We start from the raw sequence: 21,944 nt of genomic DNA, 5'->3' as shown, positions 1-21,944 counted from the left end.
ACCTATTGCTTGTGTTATAGCGTTTTACTGTCTGCTCGCATTACTGTCTGTCTGTCTGTGTGTGTGTGTGTGTGTGTGTGTGTGTGGGTGCGCTGTGCACTGTCACAGCAACGACAGAGTGTCGGTAAAAGGAGGGAGGTCCCACTTAGCTCTACCCCGGGGAGCAGTGCACTGTTAGTCGGACACAGCCGACACAGAGTGTCGGTAAGAAGGAGAGAGGTTCCGCTGTGCGCAAATACATAGCGATTTTAATTATTTCACTAAAGCATAAACAGACTACTTGATATGAAGGATATTGATGTAAATAAGATATTTGAATGGATAAATGTATTTTATATGCCCATATTTACAATTAAAGGACGATATAATGTAAGAGGTCACTTCCTCAAAACTTGGGCTGTGGAGAAATAACTCTATGGGAGAAATACAGACAGGGAGACTGGGAGAGAGGAGGACTGACGACGTATGAGTCCAGTATCCAATGAACTGCGCGTTTGAGACTCATTATGCAGAAACCGGCACAAACACACAGATAGCAGGAAAACCACTGCATGTCAAAAGTTGTGTTTTTTTTGGTGTAATTGAGGCCAGGGAACATTAAAAAAAGCATAAAAAACTCAAAATTTATTTTTGGATGTCACCACCCCTTTAATATTATGAAAATTCGATATTAACTGGCTGGCGTCCTGTAAAACATATCCGAAAAGGCGGCCATCTTTAAAACTGGTGGCCATTTTGAAAATTAAGTGTCTAATGTGATTTTTCTAAAGAATGACCCAAGAGGTACACTCTGTAAAATTTTGGTGCTTCTTTCCAGAACTGAAGTATTGTTCTCCTTAACTGCCCCGCTACTCGCAGAGACACAGAATGGATGGTCTATGCTGCATTGACTTCCATTCTAGGCTTAAACATAAAAACAGCTTTATCTATGAATAAGGTGCAAAGAACGCCAGGGAAGCAGAGATCTGCTTGTTTTCACGGCGACACTTTACCGCGATGGTCGGCCCCGGTTTGGATTTTAGTTTCGCAAGCGTTTGTAAACAAATAGATTATCTTCCTCAATCGTCAGTGGACACTCGCGTGCACACGGACGAAGCTTCCGAGGCTCTTCAAAATTAAAGCGTAAGTGAACGACGGCAGCAGCAACAGCTAGAAATGTTAGAAACCTTGGCTTCCCATGTGTTAAAGGCCGGTTTATACTTTGCCTTACGATTTGCGATGGCGTCGCACCTCAGAAATAGCTGATTTACAAGCTCACAACATGGTGCGGATGCAAGCTTGTAGATCAGCCATTTTTGGCAACAAAGCATAATCAGTTCAAAGTGTTAATAAATAATATAATAATATTTCTGTATATTTAATGACTGATGTATATTTAGTGACAGATTTTTAAATAATCAACTTAAATAATTAGTCTGAATAACTAAGATCGGCTATAATTTAAAAAAAAATAAGATTGATTTGTCTTTTTATTCAAATGTATATATTTTTTTAAATAGATTAATGTCAGTTGAGATATAATGGCACCTCGCCCAGAAAGTGACTTTGATTGTTTTGTTTGTTTGTTCGCATGCCGTACAGCCGTGCACCGTTCAGACGCCACAAGGTCAGGTGTATGAAGGTCGTACCAACAACGGGAAAGGGGTGAGTGACAGTTCCTCCATGTTGCTCTGACTCCATGCTGGACCCCTATAGTTCCTTCATAGGGGTTTCACAGTTTTACTGTTTCACATAGTTCTACTGAGGTTACGTTTAGGAATAAGGTTATACGTTTACACATAGTTGAGATTAGGAATAAAGTTTAGGAATAGTTTTACTGAGCATGTTTTAGGGTGAGCGTTCTTGTTTTCTTATGTTGTACATACTGCACGTGTTGTAGATGACATATGTGTCGTTTAACTTATGTTGTGCGTGCGTGCATGTGTGTGCAGATCACCGGCGTGTCCGTGCTCCGGGCGGGGGAGACCATGGAGCCGGCCCTCAGAGCCGTCTGCAAGGACGTCCGCATCGGCAAGATCCTCATCCAGACCAACATGGACTCTGGAGAACCTGAGGTAAGATCCTCATCCAGACTGGAGAACCTGAGGTAAAGATCCTCATCCAGACCAAAATGGACTCTGGAGAACCTGAGGTAAGATCCTCATCCAGACCAACATGGACTCTGGAGAACCTGAGGTAAGATCCTCATCCAGACCAAAATGGACTCTGGAGAACCTGAGGTAAGATCCTCATCCAGACCAACATGGACTCTGGAGAACCTGAGGTGAACCGACACACTCTAGATCAGTGGTTTTCAACCTTTTTCACCTCAAGGTGCATTTATTTTATTCAGCATTTCAGCCACGGACCACCGTTTGATGAGATGTAGCCTCTCAGACCTAAAACTTTGAACGTTTTGTTTGGTTTAATTTTACACTCTCAAGAGTTGAAGATCTATAAGGGTCCATTTGGTTACCAACTTTCCACCATTTACAGTAGCTGGGGACCACCTGGAACCCCCTCAAGGACCACTCGTGGTCCCCAGACCACTGTTTGAGAACCACCGGCAACTAACACACAGTGGTTCCCACTAGGGGTTTTCACAGAATAATCGACTATTCGAGTATCAAAACCACTATTCGACACTGTACATCAAAGTCAAATATTCGCTGATATCATTTTTGATATCATTTTGTATATTTTATACATTTTCCGTATAAAGTAGTGCCAATATATACAGAACAGCAGACAGACATCCAGCTGTGGGCTCTGACGTTCTCCTAAATCCATTCATGGTCGATTGTTGCCAAATCTTTGCATACTGTGGGTGAAAGAAAACATGACTACACTTGCGACACAGCATTTTAATGTGAAATGAAACAGAATTGCTCATTTTTATTGGATGAAATTATGATATGTCAATATTACCCGCGAATATTCGGCTATTCAAATACTTTTTGGTATTCAAAATCCAATACAGAACATCTATATTTGTGAATGCCCTAGATCAGTGGTTCTCAACCAATGGTCCTTGGTCCCTAGGTAGCCTCGCGTAACCAGGCTTTACTCATCTGCGAAGAGAACAGCCTGGTGACAATATAAGGCAGAAAGCGTTCAACTTCCGCCGTGTGAGCTTCCCCGGAAGTGAGCTTCCCCGGTAACTTCCATTAAACGCAGCACTTCCGTTAGAAATCTTGGAACCAACCGGAAGGCATATTGTTTACAGGGTGGGTTCCAGGTGGTCTGGATTGAGAGCATCTGCTAAATGCCTAAATTAAAAATTGTACTTGTAGCTGCAAACTTCTGCTAATGTTTGAAATGATTAAAAACAGTGATTTTAATAATTTTCGGTCTGCTGCCAAATACATACATATATCAATTCGGGGGGAATCCTTGATTGGTGACACATCCCCTTCTCTAAGATAGTTGGCGTTTCACTCTCTCACGTGGTGCAGACCGGCGTCTCCTTGGTAACTTGACGTGTCCCCCCCTCCTCATCCTTTTCTTCCCTGCTTCCTGCCGTCTCCGTGGTAACACCCTGTCTCTAGCTGCACTACCTGCGTCTGCCCAAAGACATCAGCCCCTGCCTCTCTAACATCCTCTGTACGTCCCTGTCCTTCCCAAAGACATCAGCCCCTGCCTCTCTAACATTCTCTCTACGTCCCTGTCCAGCTGCACTACCTGCGTCTGCCCAAAGACATCAGCGACGACCACGTCATCCTGATGGACAGCACCGTGTCCACGGGCGCCGCCGCCATGATGGCTGTGAGGGTGTTGCTGGTACGTATCTGCACTGTCAGCGGTGTGAAGTAACTGAGTACTTTTGCTCAAGTACAGTTTTGAGGTACTTTTTCTTTACTGGAGTATTTTGTTGATGACGTCAAGGCATTATATTACCTCTCAGATATCTTAGTTTTAGCAACATTGTTCATGTCAAGCAGTTAGTTTGGCATATTTGCTGAAATGATAAAACTCGTGGGTGGATTACCAGCCCCGCTGCTGGGCGGTTGAAGGCTGGATTCCAGCCGGGGAGGAGGGAGCTAAAGACGGTCACATACAGTGGTAGTGCTCGGTGCCCGAGACAAATGCAGAGCTTCAACAAACTAGTTCACGTGAAGGATATCGATGTAAGATATTCGATTGGGTACATATATTTTATGTGCGCAGAATTGCAATTAAAATACATTTTAAGTTGAGGCTACTTCCTCAATTTCCTGTACCAGCCGAGTCAACCGGGAGGCGCTGCTCTCTCTCTGCTCTCTGACTGTTACAGTTCACAGAGAGACCATGTGACCTGCTGTATCATAATGTTAAACATTGGTGCATGACATCACACCTTTTAAAAATTGTCAAATATGCCAGTTAAAACTTCAAAGGCTGCAAGCCAAACAGAAATGTAATTAAATCGTCAATCGCAATTATTTTTCGCAATTAATCGTCATGTAAAATGTCATAATCGCCCTATCCATGGATGTGTTTTTGTCTGTGTGCAGGACCATGAGGTCCAGGAGGACCGCATCGTGCTGGTGTCTCTGCTGATGGCAGAGCTGGGGGTCCACTCTGTGGCCTACGCCTTCCCCCAGATCAAGATCATCACCACCGCCGTGGACAAGAGCCTGGACAGCTGGCTGCACGTCATCCCCGGCATCGGTACGTCCAACACGCAAGGAAATACACTCATTTTACAGCTTGGATCAACAGCAACGCGTTGGCGGGCTTGTAGATCGGCTATTTTCAGTGCTTCTTAATTATTATATTTTTTATTTATTTATGGAATTTCTTACTTCTTTTTTTTTAACTATAGTTATAAAATAATACATCTTTTGAAATATATATTTTCAATGTAGGAAAAGAAAATGGAATTTTTACTTGAGTCGTGACCCATAAACATTGGTCCCACTCTTTGGAAACCAGTGTATTATATTTACTAGCCCTTACCCGTTCAAAGATATGAGCTCCAAAATGATGTGCAGTGTGTGGGTTATGGGGTGTGCACTGTGCACACAGTATATGAGGGATGGAAAGTAACTTTAACTGGTGCTTGCATGATAATATGTAGGAGCATCAATTTAAGAAATACCCGTTTCGTTTAAAGGCTACAGAGATACTGTGTACCGATCTACATGACATCTGAAAGAGGGCCAGCCAACACCCCCCCCCCCCCCCCCCCCCGCCCACCCCACACACACACACACACACACACACACACACACACACACACACACACACACACACACACACACACGCACACACACGCACGAACACAAACAGAGCTGGTTAAACATGTTGCCCCATGCTAGATGCAGAATAGATATGCCTCATGCTAGATGCAGAATAGATAGTAGTTAGTTACAGCATAAAAATGCTAATATACAGCTTATGATTTGTGAAAGTGACAAACGGGCTTCACAGTTATGTCAGGTGTGTTCATATGCTAATGGTGATGCGATTTCAGATCAATTGCTCCAGCCACTGAGGAGAAACGCTGTGACAGACACTCAGACAGACACTCAGACAGACAGACAGACACTCACTCAGACAGACATTCGCAAAATTATAGTATAGATATAGGCATGTATATTAACACACTGAGCCACTATGCTCGCTGTCCCATCCCATTTGGAAGACTTACTGTCTGTGTGTGTTCACCCTTCATGTTTATGTGATTTCAGGGGACTTTGGGGACCGCTACTTTGGGACGGACGGATCTGACAACGGGAGCGACGAGGAGGAAGAGCCGTCATGTTAACACACAGTTCAAGGTAGTCTTGAGTGATATTTTGTTTATTAGTGTTAAATATCTCTCTATGTATCTCTATTCTGGCAGTGACAAAAGAAAAAGAAAAAAACGTTGGTTCAGGAACATTACATTTGAAGCTGATAAATGAATATTTATTAGAGATCAGGATACCCCTGTTACTGAACAAACACTCTATATAGCAATGATTATAGAGATTTTACCTTTTAACTCATTTAATGCCACCCTTTCACCACTAGAGGGGGCCAAGTGTGCCACAGACAATCCCATAGAGATATGCTGGTATATGCAGAAGCCCTGCAGCCATGACTTGCCTAAACACTTTCCTTTGTGCATGTACAGGAAGAGGATGAAGTTAGCTTGAAGTTAGCTATTGGCTACCAAGCATTTTAAAAGCCTTATTTTCGTCAACTTAGCCATGATTAAACCTTGCACACCTCATGCATGGGAAAAAACAGAGAAGAATGAGCTCTAAAAAATCCAATGCAATCCTGGATTGCATTGTTGTGGGTTTGTGCAGTTTGTTCACAGCTTTCAAACAAAAAAATCCGATTGGAAATCCGTTCAGGCATTCTTGAGATAATAGCCATTATGTTTTACACTGTTGTGAGCTTGGAGGTCTGCTACCTGAGTTGTATGGGGGTTGTATGGGGGTTAAACATGCAAAATCGCGATTGAAATCATGTTCACTAGTTTTGATGGGGTCCAAAAAAAAAAAATTCAAAAAAAAAAATTTCAAAAAAATGTTTTTTTTTTTTTTTGAATCACGAGTATACACGTGATTGGCACTGTGGGATGCGCTAATATATCACGTGTATACTCGTGATTGGCACAGAATGAGTTAAGAAACCTTTTGTTTTGTGTTCAAAAAAATGATATCACTTACAGCAACGTTTAACAATGTTTAGACGGTGTATAACTCTTCTGTCCAAACATAGACTGGTGCAAATGTTGCTACATTCATTTGTGATGGGTTTTAACATTTCATCGTTGTCGGGTGAAAACCTTGTATGTCCAAAACTGTTCGTTTTGCATTTATCATTTTAAAAATGATTTAAACTAGTGAAAACAGCCGATCTACAAGCACACAACGCCTCGCACCGCGCAGTGTTGTGTGCTTGTAGATCTGCTGTTTTCACTACTTTTTTGTGCGACTGCCTTGTATGATGAACAGGGCTTTACTTTGCGAAAGAACGTACACATTTGAAACTTGGAGATACAGGGTTTCCACTCGACAATGACGATATTTGTATTGTTATGCAACAGGCGAGGCGAATTGAGACATATTGTATAAATGAGATATTTTTTATCATATACTGTACTGTACCTGATTTATTTTGGGACTGATCTTTAAGCATCGTTTCTGATCAAAGATTTGCGACTAATTGAAACCTTTTTAGAACGTGGCAGAGAAGAATGCGGTCTGAGTCACTCTGTTGCTGGAGGGCTGAAGCCCTCGTGAGATTGGACTTCAAATGAAATCAAATTGCCAGCAACAAGTTGTAGAAGATATCATAGGCCTACTACTGTATGTCGGCAATGCATTTTGTGAACAATGCAAGGGGGGAATACTGTAGTGTACATCCTTGTTTTTCAACCTTTTTCATATCAAGGACCATTACGTTTTCGGCATTAGAGCCACGGACCGCTGTTTGATGAGATTTAGCCTCTCAGACCTAAGACTTTGAATATTCGGTTACCGTTGGATATGATTTTGTCCACAATTCCATGCTGTTTTGGTGTTGGTGCCATAGGAGAGATAACCGGCACACGTTGAACAAAATAACAATTCTTCTACAATCTCTAACTGCGTAGACTTCTTGTAAATGAAGTAATGCAGATGTTTAACAATCATAAAACTCTTGAGACCGTAAAATGAAATGGTTTCATTGTACGCTCTCAAGAGTTAAAGATCTATAAGGGTCCATTTGGTTACCGACTCTCCATCATTTAGCTGGGGACCACCCATAACCCCGTCAGGGACCACTGGTGGAGAACCACTGCTGTACATGTTAGTCATACATGTTATTAAGACCCCTCTTCTCATCCACCTTTCTTTGAACATGATAACCATGCCTTCCTCCTTCTCCTCCGTCTCAACATTACTGCTGTTCTTCTATCACGTTCCTCCATTTTTGTTCCATTGCGTTCCTCCATTTTTATTCCATTGCGTTCATCCATTTTTGTTCCATTATATTCCTCCATTTTTGTTCCATTATATTCCTCCATTTTTGTTCCATTGCGTTCATCCATTTTTGTTCCATTATATTCCTCCATTTTTGTTCCATTGTGTTCCTCCATTTTTGTTCCATTATATTCCTCCATTTTTGTTCCATTGCGTTCCTCCATTTTTGTTCCATTATATTCCTCCATTTTTGTTCCATTGCGTTCATCCATTTTTGTTCCATTATATTCCTCCATTTTTGTTCCATTGCGTTCATCCATTTTTGTTCCATTATATTCCTCCATTTTTGTTCCATTGCGTTCATCCATTTTTGTTCCATTATATTCCTCCATTTTTGTTCCATTATATTCCTCCATTTTTGTTCCATTGCGTTCCTCCATTTTTGTTCCATTGTGTGCCTCCATTTTTGTTCCATTGCGTACGCTGTCACTTGGCTATAACGCAGCACAAACATTACACGAAGCTCGGCCCACAGGTCGGGTATAAGGGTTTTAGCCAATCAGGGAGTTATCAGGGAATTACAGTATGTATGGCTAAAAGTGGCACAAATGTGACGTGACGCTTCGGCCAATCCGCGAAGCCGGCGGTTTGGTTTGGCAAATCAGGGAAGCCGATGCAAACCGTTGGTCTGTTCCGACTTGCCATTCAACGCGTCTGGGTCATATGTCACTCGGCACACCAGGTTTGAGACCGTTTCCGAGTTGCGCCTGCCCGAGAGTGACAGACATTTGGTGAAATTATAGAATGTAATACAAATAAACTGGAATATATCATCATATATAGATATAGCTAAACACAAAATCATGGTTTGCTGATGATGACAATGACAAATAATGAAGTGACAAGAGCTGTTGCTATGAACTATGAAACGGTCTCTCTGCGCATTGTTTAGAAGTGGACAGTCACATTTGTTAAGGTTTGGGATTCTGTTGAAGGTTTCAACTAAGCGAGTTGCAAATCTTTGATCTGAACGTTGCTCTAATCCTTTTATAATATAAAAGGATTAGAGAGATATAAAATGTATATCCATAGGTTCACAAAAACAATAACGTTGCCTTTTGACTTTTAAGTAGAGATATATAGATATCAAAATAATATATGTATAAATACATTATACTGCTCATTACACGGCTACTTACTCACTATAATTATTTCGATTTGTTTTAAATGATGATTTGATTGGCTTTACAAGCTTTATGTTTCAATAGCAACGTAAACAGTGGCAGACAGCTGTCTTATTATCATGAAATAACAGACATCTATACTATAATTTTGCGAATGTCTGTCTGAGTGAGTGAGTGTCTGTCTGTCTGTATGAAACAGCGTTTCTCCTCGGTGGCTGGAGCAATTGATCTGAAATCGCATCACCATCAGCATATGAACACACCTGACATAACTGTGAAGCCCGTTTGTCACTTTCACAAATCGTATGCTGTATATTCGCATTTTTATGGTGTATCTATATCTATTTAGCCTACAGTACCTTTTGTGACCACACATGTTAAGGGGGGGGCGCTGTTGTTCAGGCCATGCACAATCACACACAAACCCACACACACACACACACACACACACACACACACACACACACACACACACACACACACGGGGGGGGGGGGGTGCCCTGTTACAGATGTTGTCCAAAAATCATGCAGATCGGTACACAGTATCTCTGTAGCCGTTAAATGGAACGGGTATTTCTTACATTGATGCTCCTACATATTAGCATGCAAGCACCAGTTAAAGTTACTTTCCATCCCTCATATACTGTGTGCACAGTGTACATCCCATAACCCACACACTGCACATCATTTCGGAGCTCATATCTTTGAACGGGTAAGGGCTAGTTTATCAATATCAGGCCCAGGGAACTTTACAGGTCTGTAACTCTGAGAGTGTACAAATGGAAGCAAATGGACCCACAAGGGTCCATTTGCTTCCATTTGTACACTCTCAGATTTAAATTAACATTGATTTTACTGTGGGGGTCCGTGGCACGATGCATATCAAACCGGGGGTCCTTGAAACTTAACTAACAGAAAGCAGGATACCTCGATCAACCAATAAGAATAGAGTATTGAACCGTGTAATGACGAGGCAATAATGATCTGATACAGTGTATCTATTGAGATGAGAACATTCATTCTACAGCTTTGTCTCAAAAAAGTAGAATATTGTGGAAAAGTTCATTATTGTTCATAATTCTGTTAAAAAAAATCTATGTTCTAATACATTGCGCATGCAGTCAAATATTCAAAACTTTTTTTTTTTTTTTTTTTCATATCTCTAAATATTACAATTAGGGCTGGGATGCGATTAAAAAAATTAATTGAATTAATTACAGGCTTTGTAATTAATTAATCAATCACAATTAATCAGTTAAAGTCCCAGCCCTAATTACAATATTACACGCGACCTCTCAAAACAATTAAATTAGAGAAATGTCAGCCTTCTGAAGTCCGGGTTGCTTGAAGTCCAGTGGGAAGTTTCAGTGATGATTTGGGATGCTACTGTATGTCATCTGCTAATTCCAATGCTTTTTACACAGTATTAAAACATTTTGAGACAAAGCTGTATATGCTGCTCTACCACCAGTTTAAATGTATGTATGCATCATGCATAGCTACCATCTCAGGTAGAATAGATGGAATTGTTTTTTTTTTATATTAATGAATGTCGTGTTATAAAATGGATTATGTTGTGATGTTGTGCTTAAGAAAATGTGAACGCTCGTAGGTTTGAAATGAACCCGAGGATAAAACTCAGATTTAACATAATTACGTTGTGTGCTTGGATAAGTCGTCTGTAAATTAATAAATGACTTAAGCAGAAATAAAATGTATGCGAGCAAATCGGTCACTTTTACTGTATTTTTACTGTTGTACCGCCAGCACCGTCAAGCAAGAATATAATATGAATATAAGAATATAATTTGTCAGGATTGTTCCCTTGTTGTCTCATTCTGAATGGGTCAAAGAAAGGCTATTTTATTGTATTGTTTACCTTGCACGTCTGGTTACATTTGGTAATGTGAGATAAGGCTGAGTTATTTGTGTTTTGTTCAGTGCAGACACCTGCCAAAAGACTATTGACATTAAATATTGATGATGATCGTTAAATAAAATTGTTTAAATGCCATGCATATGTATGTGACTTTGTTATGGTCCGACCGAAAGTACATTATGTCAGGCGTTAGGGTGCCCACACACCAAAATACCTTGAGTGGAATCCGCCAATGCATTTCAATGAGAATGGAGCATTTTTTTTGCAGAAATCCTCTATTGGCAAAAAACGCTCCATTCTCATTGAAATGCATTGGCGGATTCCACTCTAGGTATTTTGGTGTGTGGGCACCCTTAGAGTGGATGTTTTAATATTTTGTAATGCGGCCCCCTTTGAAAGTGGACACCCCTGGTCTACGTGATTAAACTGTAGTAATATCGACACATTCCAAATAGTATCAAAGTGTCCTGTGGTACACACCTGTTCTTGCATCACAGCACCCTAGGGTGCCACGGCATCAACTTTGAGAAACCCCACACCGTAGAGTTCCACCTCTGATGTGGTTCGTCCATGTGACACCCATTCATGACATTCTTGTGTGTGTAGACACCCTCTGGGTCCTCCCCTGCTGAGCTGTGAGTGTCTCAGCCCCCATACAGACTCCCAGTTATATCAATGCATCTGGTTCGTCCAATGTGATTGTGATGTCCATATCAAATAAATAAAACATAACATAACATAACATAACATAACCGTACTTGAGTACAATTTTGAGGTATTTTACTTTTTTCCAATTTTCAATACTTTTACTTCTACTCTATTACATCTCAGAGGAAAATATCATACTTTTTCTCCACTACATGTATTTGGAAACTTGAGTTACTTTGTAGATTTTGATTATTATTACATAGTACATTAACCACTTCAGCCCTATATACATTTCAGCCATTTGAAAATAGCTGATCTACAAGCTTACAATGTGATGCATTTCTAAGCTTGTAGATCTGCTATTTTCAAAAGATCTTGAAAACTGAAAACATAATCACTACTTTCCACTTTTGGTACTTTAAGTACATTTTGATGCCAATACTTTTGTACTTTTACTACATAATTTATTTTATTCCAGACTTTTACTTGTAAGGGTGCCCTCACACCAAAATACCTATGAGAGTGGAATCCGCGTTCCGCCAATGCATTTCAATGATAAGGGAGCGTTTTTTGCAGAAATCCTCTGCTGGCATGAAACCGCTTCACTCTCATTGAAACGCATTGGCGGATTCCACTCTAGGTATTTTGGTGTGTGGGCACCCTTACAGAGCATTTCTACATTGCAGTATTGATACTTAAAGTAAAACATATGTGAGTACTTTTTTACCACCAGTAAGACTCCCTAATCGGGAGATAAGCGACCGTAGGTCTCGCTAGAAGAGGGCCATGTGAGAAATGAGGGGTGGGGTCTCCGCGTTGCCTTGGCGGACGAATAGGTACCGGCCCCGGCTCTCCCGGACGCTCCTAGGCCGAGTTAGGGCATTTTATGTGAGCTGCAGTGGAGGGGGTCCTCCACTGGGGGCGCCACCACTTTTGCATCCGTTCTGGAGTAGCAGGAGTGGGTGGTCCCCGGGAATTCCCCGTGAGCAGCCCCGTGGGGGTGGTCATTTGGTCATTTTTGCACATTTGGTATTTTTTTTACACCTGGGGGTCCCCCAGGGACCTGGGGGTCCCTGGAACTCCGGGGGTCCTTGGAGGTTGTAGTTTGGCAGGTAAGGAGTGTGTGTGCAAAATCTGGCATGGATCGGGGCAACGGTTGCGGAGATATGAGCAGGGCAAAAGTGTGACGTCTGACGTGTGACGGACGGACTGACTGACTGACTGACTGACGCACGGACACCTGGTGGAGCTTTCTGTAGTAAGTGCGACCTACGGTCGCAACCACTACTGACTCCGCTGTAGCCACAAACGGCCTCCTCTCGAGGTCTTCTCACAGTATCATATTTCCACTCTTCTCATCTCATGAAGGGGAATTCTAGACAACTGCCCTCCGGATCTTCAGATCCTGGCTCTGTTGAAGCATTCCAGGCCCAGAGATATTTGAATAGACGACTACCTCTCGCGCTGCCCCATCGGCAGTGGGAATGTGTCCTCTGGTGATAACTGTCATTACCTTTTTGTTTTCTTGGCATTGCGCTTGAGTCCAATCCGTGCGCAAGTCCAATTTTGAGATATTTTTACTTTCTACCATTTGCAAATAGCAAGTCTACAAGCTCCATGTTTTGCATAGCTCAAATGGCTTAAAAAGTAGGCCTATCCATTTGAACCACTTGTATGTCCTCAGTTATACACCAAAAAGCCTCCAGGGGTCAGTATAGGACACGATTAGCTTCTTCCACTAGTATGTATGTAGGCTATATCAGACACATCATACAAATACTGAACTGTAATTTATTTGATTAATTGAAATTCTGTTCAATAACAATAATACCTGTAATTACAATTATGATAATTACAATAATGTGGTCATCAACACAGCTGTTGTAGAAAGCACATACAGTCGCCTATAGAAAATTAACAATTAGTTACACAAATATTTTATAATACATAAATTGTGGTTTGGGGGGGAGCATCTGTGGAAGCTGTCTAGAATAGATCCTTCATCCAGCTTGCACGTTCAACATGGTAGCACATGTTATTTCTCACTTTCTCACCAGTGATCTAATTCTAATGTGTGATGTACTAATCCTGGTTTCATTAGTTTTCTTTCCCTAATTGGCATTTTCACCAGCATGTTCTACTATGGATTAAACCTCTCATTAATAGGGGCGCTTGCTGGCCTAGCGGTCCAGGCACATACCACTTAGGCTCTAATGCCTGACAGCGTGTCACGGGTTTGAGCCCCAATCCCGGCGACCTTTGCCGCATGTCACTCCCCATCTCTCTCCCTGTTTCCTGTCTACCTACTGTACTATAAATCAGTGGTTCTCAACCTGTGGGTCTGGACCCCCAGGGGGGTCCCCAAATTATTTTGGGGGGTCCCCAGATGATTAACTTAATGTGAAACATTGTGTTCTCTCTCAACAGTAAACAAATCAACTTAAAGTTCAAGTGTATAGAGGGTATCTGCACATTTCTAAAGTGACAATTTAAAGACTTATTTAATACCTCTAAAATGACAAATTAAACATTGGCCAAATTGTCAAATGTTAGAGGCAACGCCTCACAACGCCTCGCGTTTTGAGCATGTAGATCTGCTATTTTCACAATAGAACTGTGTTATACAAAATGTAATGCCTCAACTCTTAGTGCTCATCAGGGTTGGGGGGTCCCCAGTTAAAATATGATCGTTTTGGGGGTGCGGCCTGAAAAGGTTGAGAACCACTGCTATAAAAAAAAAGGCATAAAAGCCCCAAAACATAGCTTGTTAACATCTGCTATATTTTCGTAATATTTTTCCCCCCACAGTTTTAGACCATTTTTGTAAATGTTTACCTACTGTATAACGACATGACCAAAATAGGGACACCAGGGTTAATGTGTTTATAAGCGTAGGCCCTTATCTCTTATTGTTCTCAAACATAACATATTGTAGGCCTATTATAAGAAATATCCCAAGATTTTTCACAATTGTTCAAAATAGTGTGCATTATGAGCTTGTAGATCGTCTATTTTCAAACAGCTCATGTATGAAATAGACTTAAAATTGGTCAAACCGATCCTGATGCTACAGTATATATTTGGCTATCATTTTGCTTGGGGACCCCCCTGGAACCTCTCTCCAGGACCCCTTGGGGGTCCCCGGACCCCACTTTGAGAAGCATATAGTCCCCCCTTTTACACAGTAGCAGTGTAACTGACAGGGTGCTCACAGGTCACGTGACCAGGTCATGTGACCACGCCGTATCCTTCAAGACGGCACAAGGCTCCACTGGTCATGTGACTACTGCCTCAAGGTTAACCTGTTGCTATGGAGACAAGGCAGCCAATGACAATTCAGCAGACGGTTGCCACGTTGACTGCAAGCTTTTTGTTTTAAGGGGTGACCTATTTCTTTTTTTCTACAGCTCCACAGCAGACACAGACCCCTGTACTCTCATGCTCATGTGAACATACATACATACGCACGCACGCACGCACACACGCGCACGCACGCACGCACACACACACACACACACACACACACACACACACACACACACACACACACACACACACACACACACACACACACACACACACACACACAGAGAGAGAGAGAGAAACAAACACACACAATACACACATTCATGCAGATGGAAAAAACATGGATAGGCTACTCTCTCACATTCACGCGTGTGTGCGCACACGCACGCACACACACACACACACACACACACACACACACACACACACACACACACACACACACACACACACACACACACACAGACAGACACACACAGACACACACAAAGAAAGACCATGTGAAACAAGGTTGTGAGATTGTACACAAAAGACCTGATTGAATATATGAAAGATGTTTAAATGTAAGCCTACACAAGATGAGTTACAAAAAAAATATGATTGAATATGAATATGATATGATTTTTTTGTTTGTTATTTAATAGCATGGAATATTGCTCATTTGTGCTTTAGATATTCTTAATAAATGAATATAAATCACGTATATTAATTCATCACTCAGAACCTTGTGGCTTTGAGGTCAGATGGTAGATATTTAGAATCATGTTTTATATTTAGATAAAATATAAAAGATGATTTACCCTTCGGTCATTTTGTATTAGACGGCAGAGCAAACTCTTCAAAATGGCCTTGGCTGCTGTTTAATTGGGTTTAATAATGTTTAATTGTGTTTCTAATTATGCTAAGGCATAAGGCTATGAGGACGTATTCATTCTTACACAGCAAATTTTGAGGGGAAATATCGCTTCTCTTTCAAAATTTTGGGCTTTTAATGAGTCAGACTATGACATAAAAAGGTCTCTTTTTTTAAAGTGCCACTTTATTACAAAAGTATAAACTTGACTGACATTTTCATGAATAGTAATCTTGATATAAAACATTACAATCTTTTGCACTTAGCACTTAATTTAATTACACGCTTTTGAGTACAGGACCCTGTAGTCTGAACAGCAAACACACAACATTAGCTGCCACATTAAACTTAGCTGGGCTTTCTAAGAACACACCGTCCACAGCCAAATCCCCAGTGTTCATTTAACCCTGATAGGGTACGAATGCAACCAGATGGACACGCGAGGGTCCATTTGGTTGCATTCGTACCCTCTCAGATTTACAAATGGGTAAAAGGTGCAGTGAGTGATTTTCTTGTTTTGGTTTCTTTTGTTAGAGTATGCGTTAGATAGCTCTATATTCAGATAGTAGCCGTTGCTTATTCATGGGTTGCATTTGTAGTCCTATGCCGGCCATGTTGAGGACCAACACAGGTGTTCTGATTGGCGCAGAACGTTTAGGACTACAAATGAAATCCCGGTAACAGGGGGTCTCCTGGTCTCTCCAGCTCTTTAGTAAACAGAAAACGGGTGTTCCGCTCGCGGGATAACAGTTTTATCCAATCAGGAGAGAGAACTCATACAGGATGAACATGTGAAACTGAAAGTGATGAAACTTTAAAGGAGGCCTATGGAACATGTGGGTTTCATGTAGTCCTACACCGGCCATGTTGGGGACCAACACAGGTGTTTACATTTTTCTGTAAGGACTACAAATGCAACCCATGAATGTATCTTTGTGTTGAACTTCTCCCTCCTGATGACGATGTAAAATTGAAGCTCTCTCACGATTGGAAGAAAATGTATTTTCCTTTACCTAAAGAGCGCTAGTGAGCTAGGGGAGACCATTGTCACAGAACAAAAATAATATTTCACAATAATTACTCTCAGAATATAGTGCTTTTATGATAAACACTTTGTTTGTTTTTACCAAGAAATATCACTCAAAGCACCTATTTATTCATGGGTTTCATTTGTAGTCCTAAACGGCCATGTTGAGGAGCAACTAATGTTCTACACCAATCAGAACACCTGTGTTGGTCCTCAACATGGCCGCTGTAGGACTACAAATGAAAGCCATGATTGGCACCTGAGACTGTTACAAATGGAATCCTTACGGGTCCATTCGGTTCCATTTTTAACACTCTCGGAGGTACCGTGATGGCTAAATCAACACCGGGGGGATTTCACCATGCACCGTATAGCTTCAGGGCTCCAAAAAACAACAAACCCATAAAACGGTACAATTAGATTTACATCGTAAGCTGTTCTTGCAAATTGTGTCACCAGTTTTTTTTTAAAGTCATTCCAAAAAAAACAAAAAACAAAAATAAAACACAATTAAAACATAAATAGTAAAAGATAGATTTCTTGACACCGATGATATATTTATTGTTCTTTCACTTTTGTATTTGTACATAACACACATTTTTGCATCAACATACAGTTAGAATCACATTTTGTTTCCTTGGGGGGAATATTTTGGTCAAATGAAATCGTCTTTTTTTTCAATATCGTCCAGGATTACGTCGTCATTTTTGCGTGATAACTCTCCTTTTTTATAGCGGCTCTTTTTCCCCGCTTTCGCATTGTCATCGTTTTCCGCAACGCTTGCTTTAACATTTTAACACTGATTAACAGAGAGAGAGAGAGAGAGAGAGAGAGAGAGAGAGAGAGATAGAGAGAGAGAGAAATTAAAATGTCCGTGGATGGAAGTGGGGACTCGCTAATAAAATACACATCAGTTCTACTAGCTTTGTAAGCCGGGTGAAGGCAGAGACTATGATGGTGGTGACGGATCCACAGAGAGTGGTGGTGATGATGTATGACGGCGATGACTGATTGATGGTGGTGACGAGGAGGTAGGTGAAGGTGACGCGTATAGGCTACTGCCTCCACCTATAGACGGTTTCAACCTGGACTCACAGGTCAGTCTCAGGTCAAATTGGACATGGGAAAACACTGCTTTCAGCATTGGTGCACCTGATTCTTGTAACCTCTTGCAACAAGATCTTAAAGATCTTGAATTGAACAACCTATAGCACTGGCCAGAAATGTACTTAACTCTTTTGCCGCCATTTAGGTTGTTCACAGTCTGCTCACGGCCTTCAAAGTAGCTTACCTTTGCGAATTTATAGAAAAATAGCCATCCATTATTTCCTATTGTGGTCTTGTGTAAAAGACGGCTGCATTGCTCACGGAGCAGTGAAAAAAGAATCCACAACAGTATGGGGGCCGCCATTACGGAGCGAGAGGCTGCTCCTCCCCCTCTGCATCAGTTTTCAGACACAGAGAAATTAGATCCAGGCATAGTAGACCACCAAAGAAGTGATCCCGCCGCCATTAATGTTTATATGCGCTCCAGATTTGAGACTAACGTTGCGGGAGCTGCTGCTACTGTACACACCCACGCCACCCCTCATCTGCTTACAGCGCTCAGACAGGTAATAGAACGAACGCTCGTTATGGTGCGGCGGACACGTGAAACAACTCGTAAGAGTTAATAACCGTGCATTACCTGCACGCAACTGTTTTAACGTGATCGCTGTCAACATGGAACTGTTTAAACTGATTGTTGTCAACATTATTGTTTTCCTTTGTTGTTCTTACTGTATGTTACTTTATATGTGATTTTACATGTGTGTACATTAATCTCTGCATCAATCAATCAATCATCATGTCCAAACCCAGATTTGGCCAGAAAAAAGGGTCAAATTTGTTCTCCTGCTATGCCGGCGCTAACCCAATGCACAACCGAAGGCCTTAAAGGAGTGTAAATCCATAGCTTCCTTTAAAATGGCACTGAAAAGCCACTTACAGGCGGCTGCTACTCCAAACTGGTAAAATAAAACAAAGCCTATCCTTACCTTCCCCTGACCTTTCTACTGTAAATACCATTTATTTTGCATTGTGTTTTACGACTGTTTTTGTTTTGGATATTCTCTGCATAGTACTTTTATTTGTTTTATTTGTCATTCTGAGTTAAAAAAGGACCCCCAATTGAAACAAGCCCAAAAGCTTTTTTTAGGTATGCATTTAGTTGACCTTGTACCAGTGAACTGTATACTGTCATGAAACCGTACCTTTTCCTATGCAAACTTCTAATAAAGTCTTCAATCGATCGACCATATCTCTCAGAGAATTTGAAATAAAGGTTGAATGGATGGACTTCATGGTTCCGCCGTTGTCACTGTGGTCAGCTTGAAACCGTCTAACGACCCGAGCAGTTGTCTTCATCTTGTGTCTATTCGGAACCACGCAGTGAGAGGTCCAACTATCCCCCCCCCTCCCATTCGCTACAAAAAAAAACAGTCCCCTCCTCAGTCTAAGTACTGACACTGCTCCGGAGAGAAATAAAAGCAACGCACCAGAAAAAATGATAACTCAACAACCAACAACAGTATAGAAAAAAACAAACAGAACTGAAAATAAATCAAATGAACCATTCATATAGGTACCACATGACAGTGCTTGATTTTTTTTTTTTGTCTTTTTCTTTTCTTTTTCTTACACGCATGCAACTCGTAGCAGGCAAAGTGTGCAGAAACAGGTTCGACAAAGTAAAACATTGAATTTACAGACGGCAGTGGAGACAGTTTTCAAAGTCCGTGGAGATATGCAACGAAACATGAAGGAGGGGGGGAATATATATATATATATATAGATATATAGATATATCTGGCTCGTCTTAAAAACGTGAGAATGGTCAAAATTAATTTGAAGCTTTTTTTGGAGGAGGAGGAATGAAAAATGTGTGCAAATTTCATTATAATACTCTCATATTTATTTTTTTACTCTTGGTCCCTGAGCTTTCAAGTATTTTTTTTTGATTAATAATTCATTCCTTTTGTATCGTTTCAATTCCCTCCTGAATCGCATCTTGACCATCTCCAGGGGAGGCCTGTCCATCACAGACATAGAAGTGCTACCCAAGGGATTCAACCAGTGGTGGAAAGTAACCAATTACATTTACTCAAGTATTTGTACTTAAGTGCAATTTTGATTTTTACTATAGTACTATAGTATTCAAAAATATCTCGATATTTTATAATATAAGTTCGGCTCTCCGAAGCCTCTATTGTACTTTTTATTCTATTTACGGTTATTTGAAAATATCAGTTACAAGTTACTTCGCCAAACAGATATTATTATAAAACATACATTAACCAATTAAGCCTTATTGCGACCATAGGTCGCAGATTAGTACGTGAACGGTCACAGCTTGTCCGTACGCGTGTATCTCTGTCTGTCTGTCACGCCTGACACTGGTTCTATGGGTTTGTCGCTCTGACATCATGCTCTGATGTCACTGTGATGTCACACTAACATAATCCCTGTTATGCCCATATATGGAGTTCCCTGATGTCAGCAATATTAAGCCCTATCTAACAGGACTTAATATGGGAATGCCCATATATGGAGGCCACATCGGCCACATACCATACTAACAGAATCCATATATGGCAGATATATAAGACATATAAGACAGATGGCCAAGACAGCCCATATCTGTGTGGCTGGTTTTACAGACAGGTATCTCCATATATGGGCATAAAAGGGTATGATATCAGATGTCATAGACATCGTAGACTTTCACATAACGAATAACTGAGTAAGCATGTTTGTGCTCTCACAGCATATCTCCATATACAGTACAGATCTCCATATATGGTCCGATATACATCACTGGCCAGATGGCCAAGAATTGGCGCGACCTCGCATGTCGCCCTTGGGCGTCTTACTAGTTTTATATCTTTTTAAATATATTTTGGGGGGCTTTTTGAACCCTCAGGCTGCAGTAGAGCTTATTGTGGTATGCACAAAAATAGCTGATATACAAGCTCACAACATGTTGTGATGTGCCGCGTCGTGAGCTTATACTGTAGATCGGCTAGTTTCGGAAACAGTATAGCAATATTGTGAAATGCGCCATCTACTTTGGTACATTTGATGCCAATATCTTTGTACATTTGTAAAAGGTTGAACACTGTAGGCCTACTTAAAAAAATAAAATAAAACTTGTAACAGCATTTCTGTCATTTACTTAAGTAAAAGCTCTTGAGTACTTCTTCCACCACTGGCCTCGTCCCCCTCAGAGGCGGTCCCGCTCGGACCACCCGACTGTAGAACTGTCCCGTTTTTTACCCGCGCAAAATAATTGAGGAAGAATTTAGGCTTTTCAACTTGACTTGTGCTTTGACGCATTTTTCTATGGATCATAAAATACAAGTGCTACTGTCTCTGCGACGGCTCTTTGTTTGTGCTCATTTATAATTCACTACCTTTGGATTTCCTTAGAAGGTTTACACACATGGAACTCCCTCTTTCCCAGGTGTTTCGTCCCGGGTGGGTGTGGTTATATGCCTAAACCTAAGCCTAACCTTAACCAGGAGTGTAAAGTATAAGTACGTTTACTTAAGCACTGTACTTAAGTACAATGTTGAGGTATTTGTACTTCAACTTGAGTGCTTCCAATTTCCAATACTTTCACTTCTACTCCAATACAACTCATAGGCAAATATTGTACTTTTACTCCACTAAAATTATTTGAAAACTTGAGTTACTAGTTACTTTGTGGATATAAATTATAATACTACAAAACACACATTAACCAAACTTTAGCCCTATTTTATACGTTGGCTATTTGAGCTCAGAACGCGTATTACTGGCTTGCAAAGTACACTTTGATGACATCATCAAAGTGTACTTTGCAAGCCAGACCCCACAATCAATCCTCCAGTTATAGGCAACACAGAAGGGGGGGGGGACTTTTTTTCTTATTTCCACACAACTCCAAGGTATATTAATGACATATATCAATGTTGAAAATGAGTGTTATTCCCCTTTAAGTAAGAAGTATGAGTTATTTTTCCACCGCTGAGATTTAGGCATATAATAACCACGCCCACCTGGGCGAAACACCTGGGAAAGAGGGAGTCCCATAAATATACTGTATATAGAGATTGGAACTTCCTTTTTTTTTCTCTTCTCCGGACCCGGGTCGTAAGCCCGCTCG

General features: G+C 41.0%; 1 protein-coding gene across 1 annotated transcript in view; it reads left to right on the top strand.

Annotated features, from left to right (window-relative positions):
• uckl1a (uridine-cytidine kinase 1-like 1a) overlaps window positions 1-21,944 on the top strand; it is an 86,845-nt gene that overhangs the window by 17,955 nt on the left and 46,946 nt on the right. Inside the window, exons 10-14 of the mRNA XM_080733281.1 lie at window positions 1,582-1,644; window positions 1,932-2,054; window positions 3,652-3,759; window positions 4,473-4,629; window positions 5,652-5,741. Coding sequence (XP_080589407.1) covers window positions 1,582-1,644; window positions 1,932-2,054; window positions 3,652-3,759; window positions 4,473-4,629; window positions 5,652-5,728 — 528 coding nt within the window. The 3' untranslated portion in view covers window positions 5,729-5,741. The remainder of the gene's footprint in view (window positions 1-1,581; window positions 1,645-1,931; window positions 2,055-3,651; window positions 3,760-4,472; window positions 4,630-5,651; window positions 5,742-21,944) is intronic.

Source organism: Nannobrachium achirus (assembly GCF_963921795.1).
Source record: "Nannobrachium achirus genome assembly, chromosome: 9".
In the NCBI taxonomy this organism is placed as follows: domain Eukaryota; kingdom Metazoa; phylum Chordata; class Actinopteri; order Myctophiformes; family Myctophidae; genus Nannobrachium; species Nannobrachium achirus.
The sequence above is the reverse complement of the archived record's forward strand: the minus strand, read 5'-3'. Positions and strand labels throughout refer to the sequence as shown.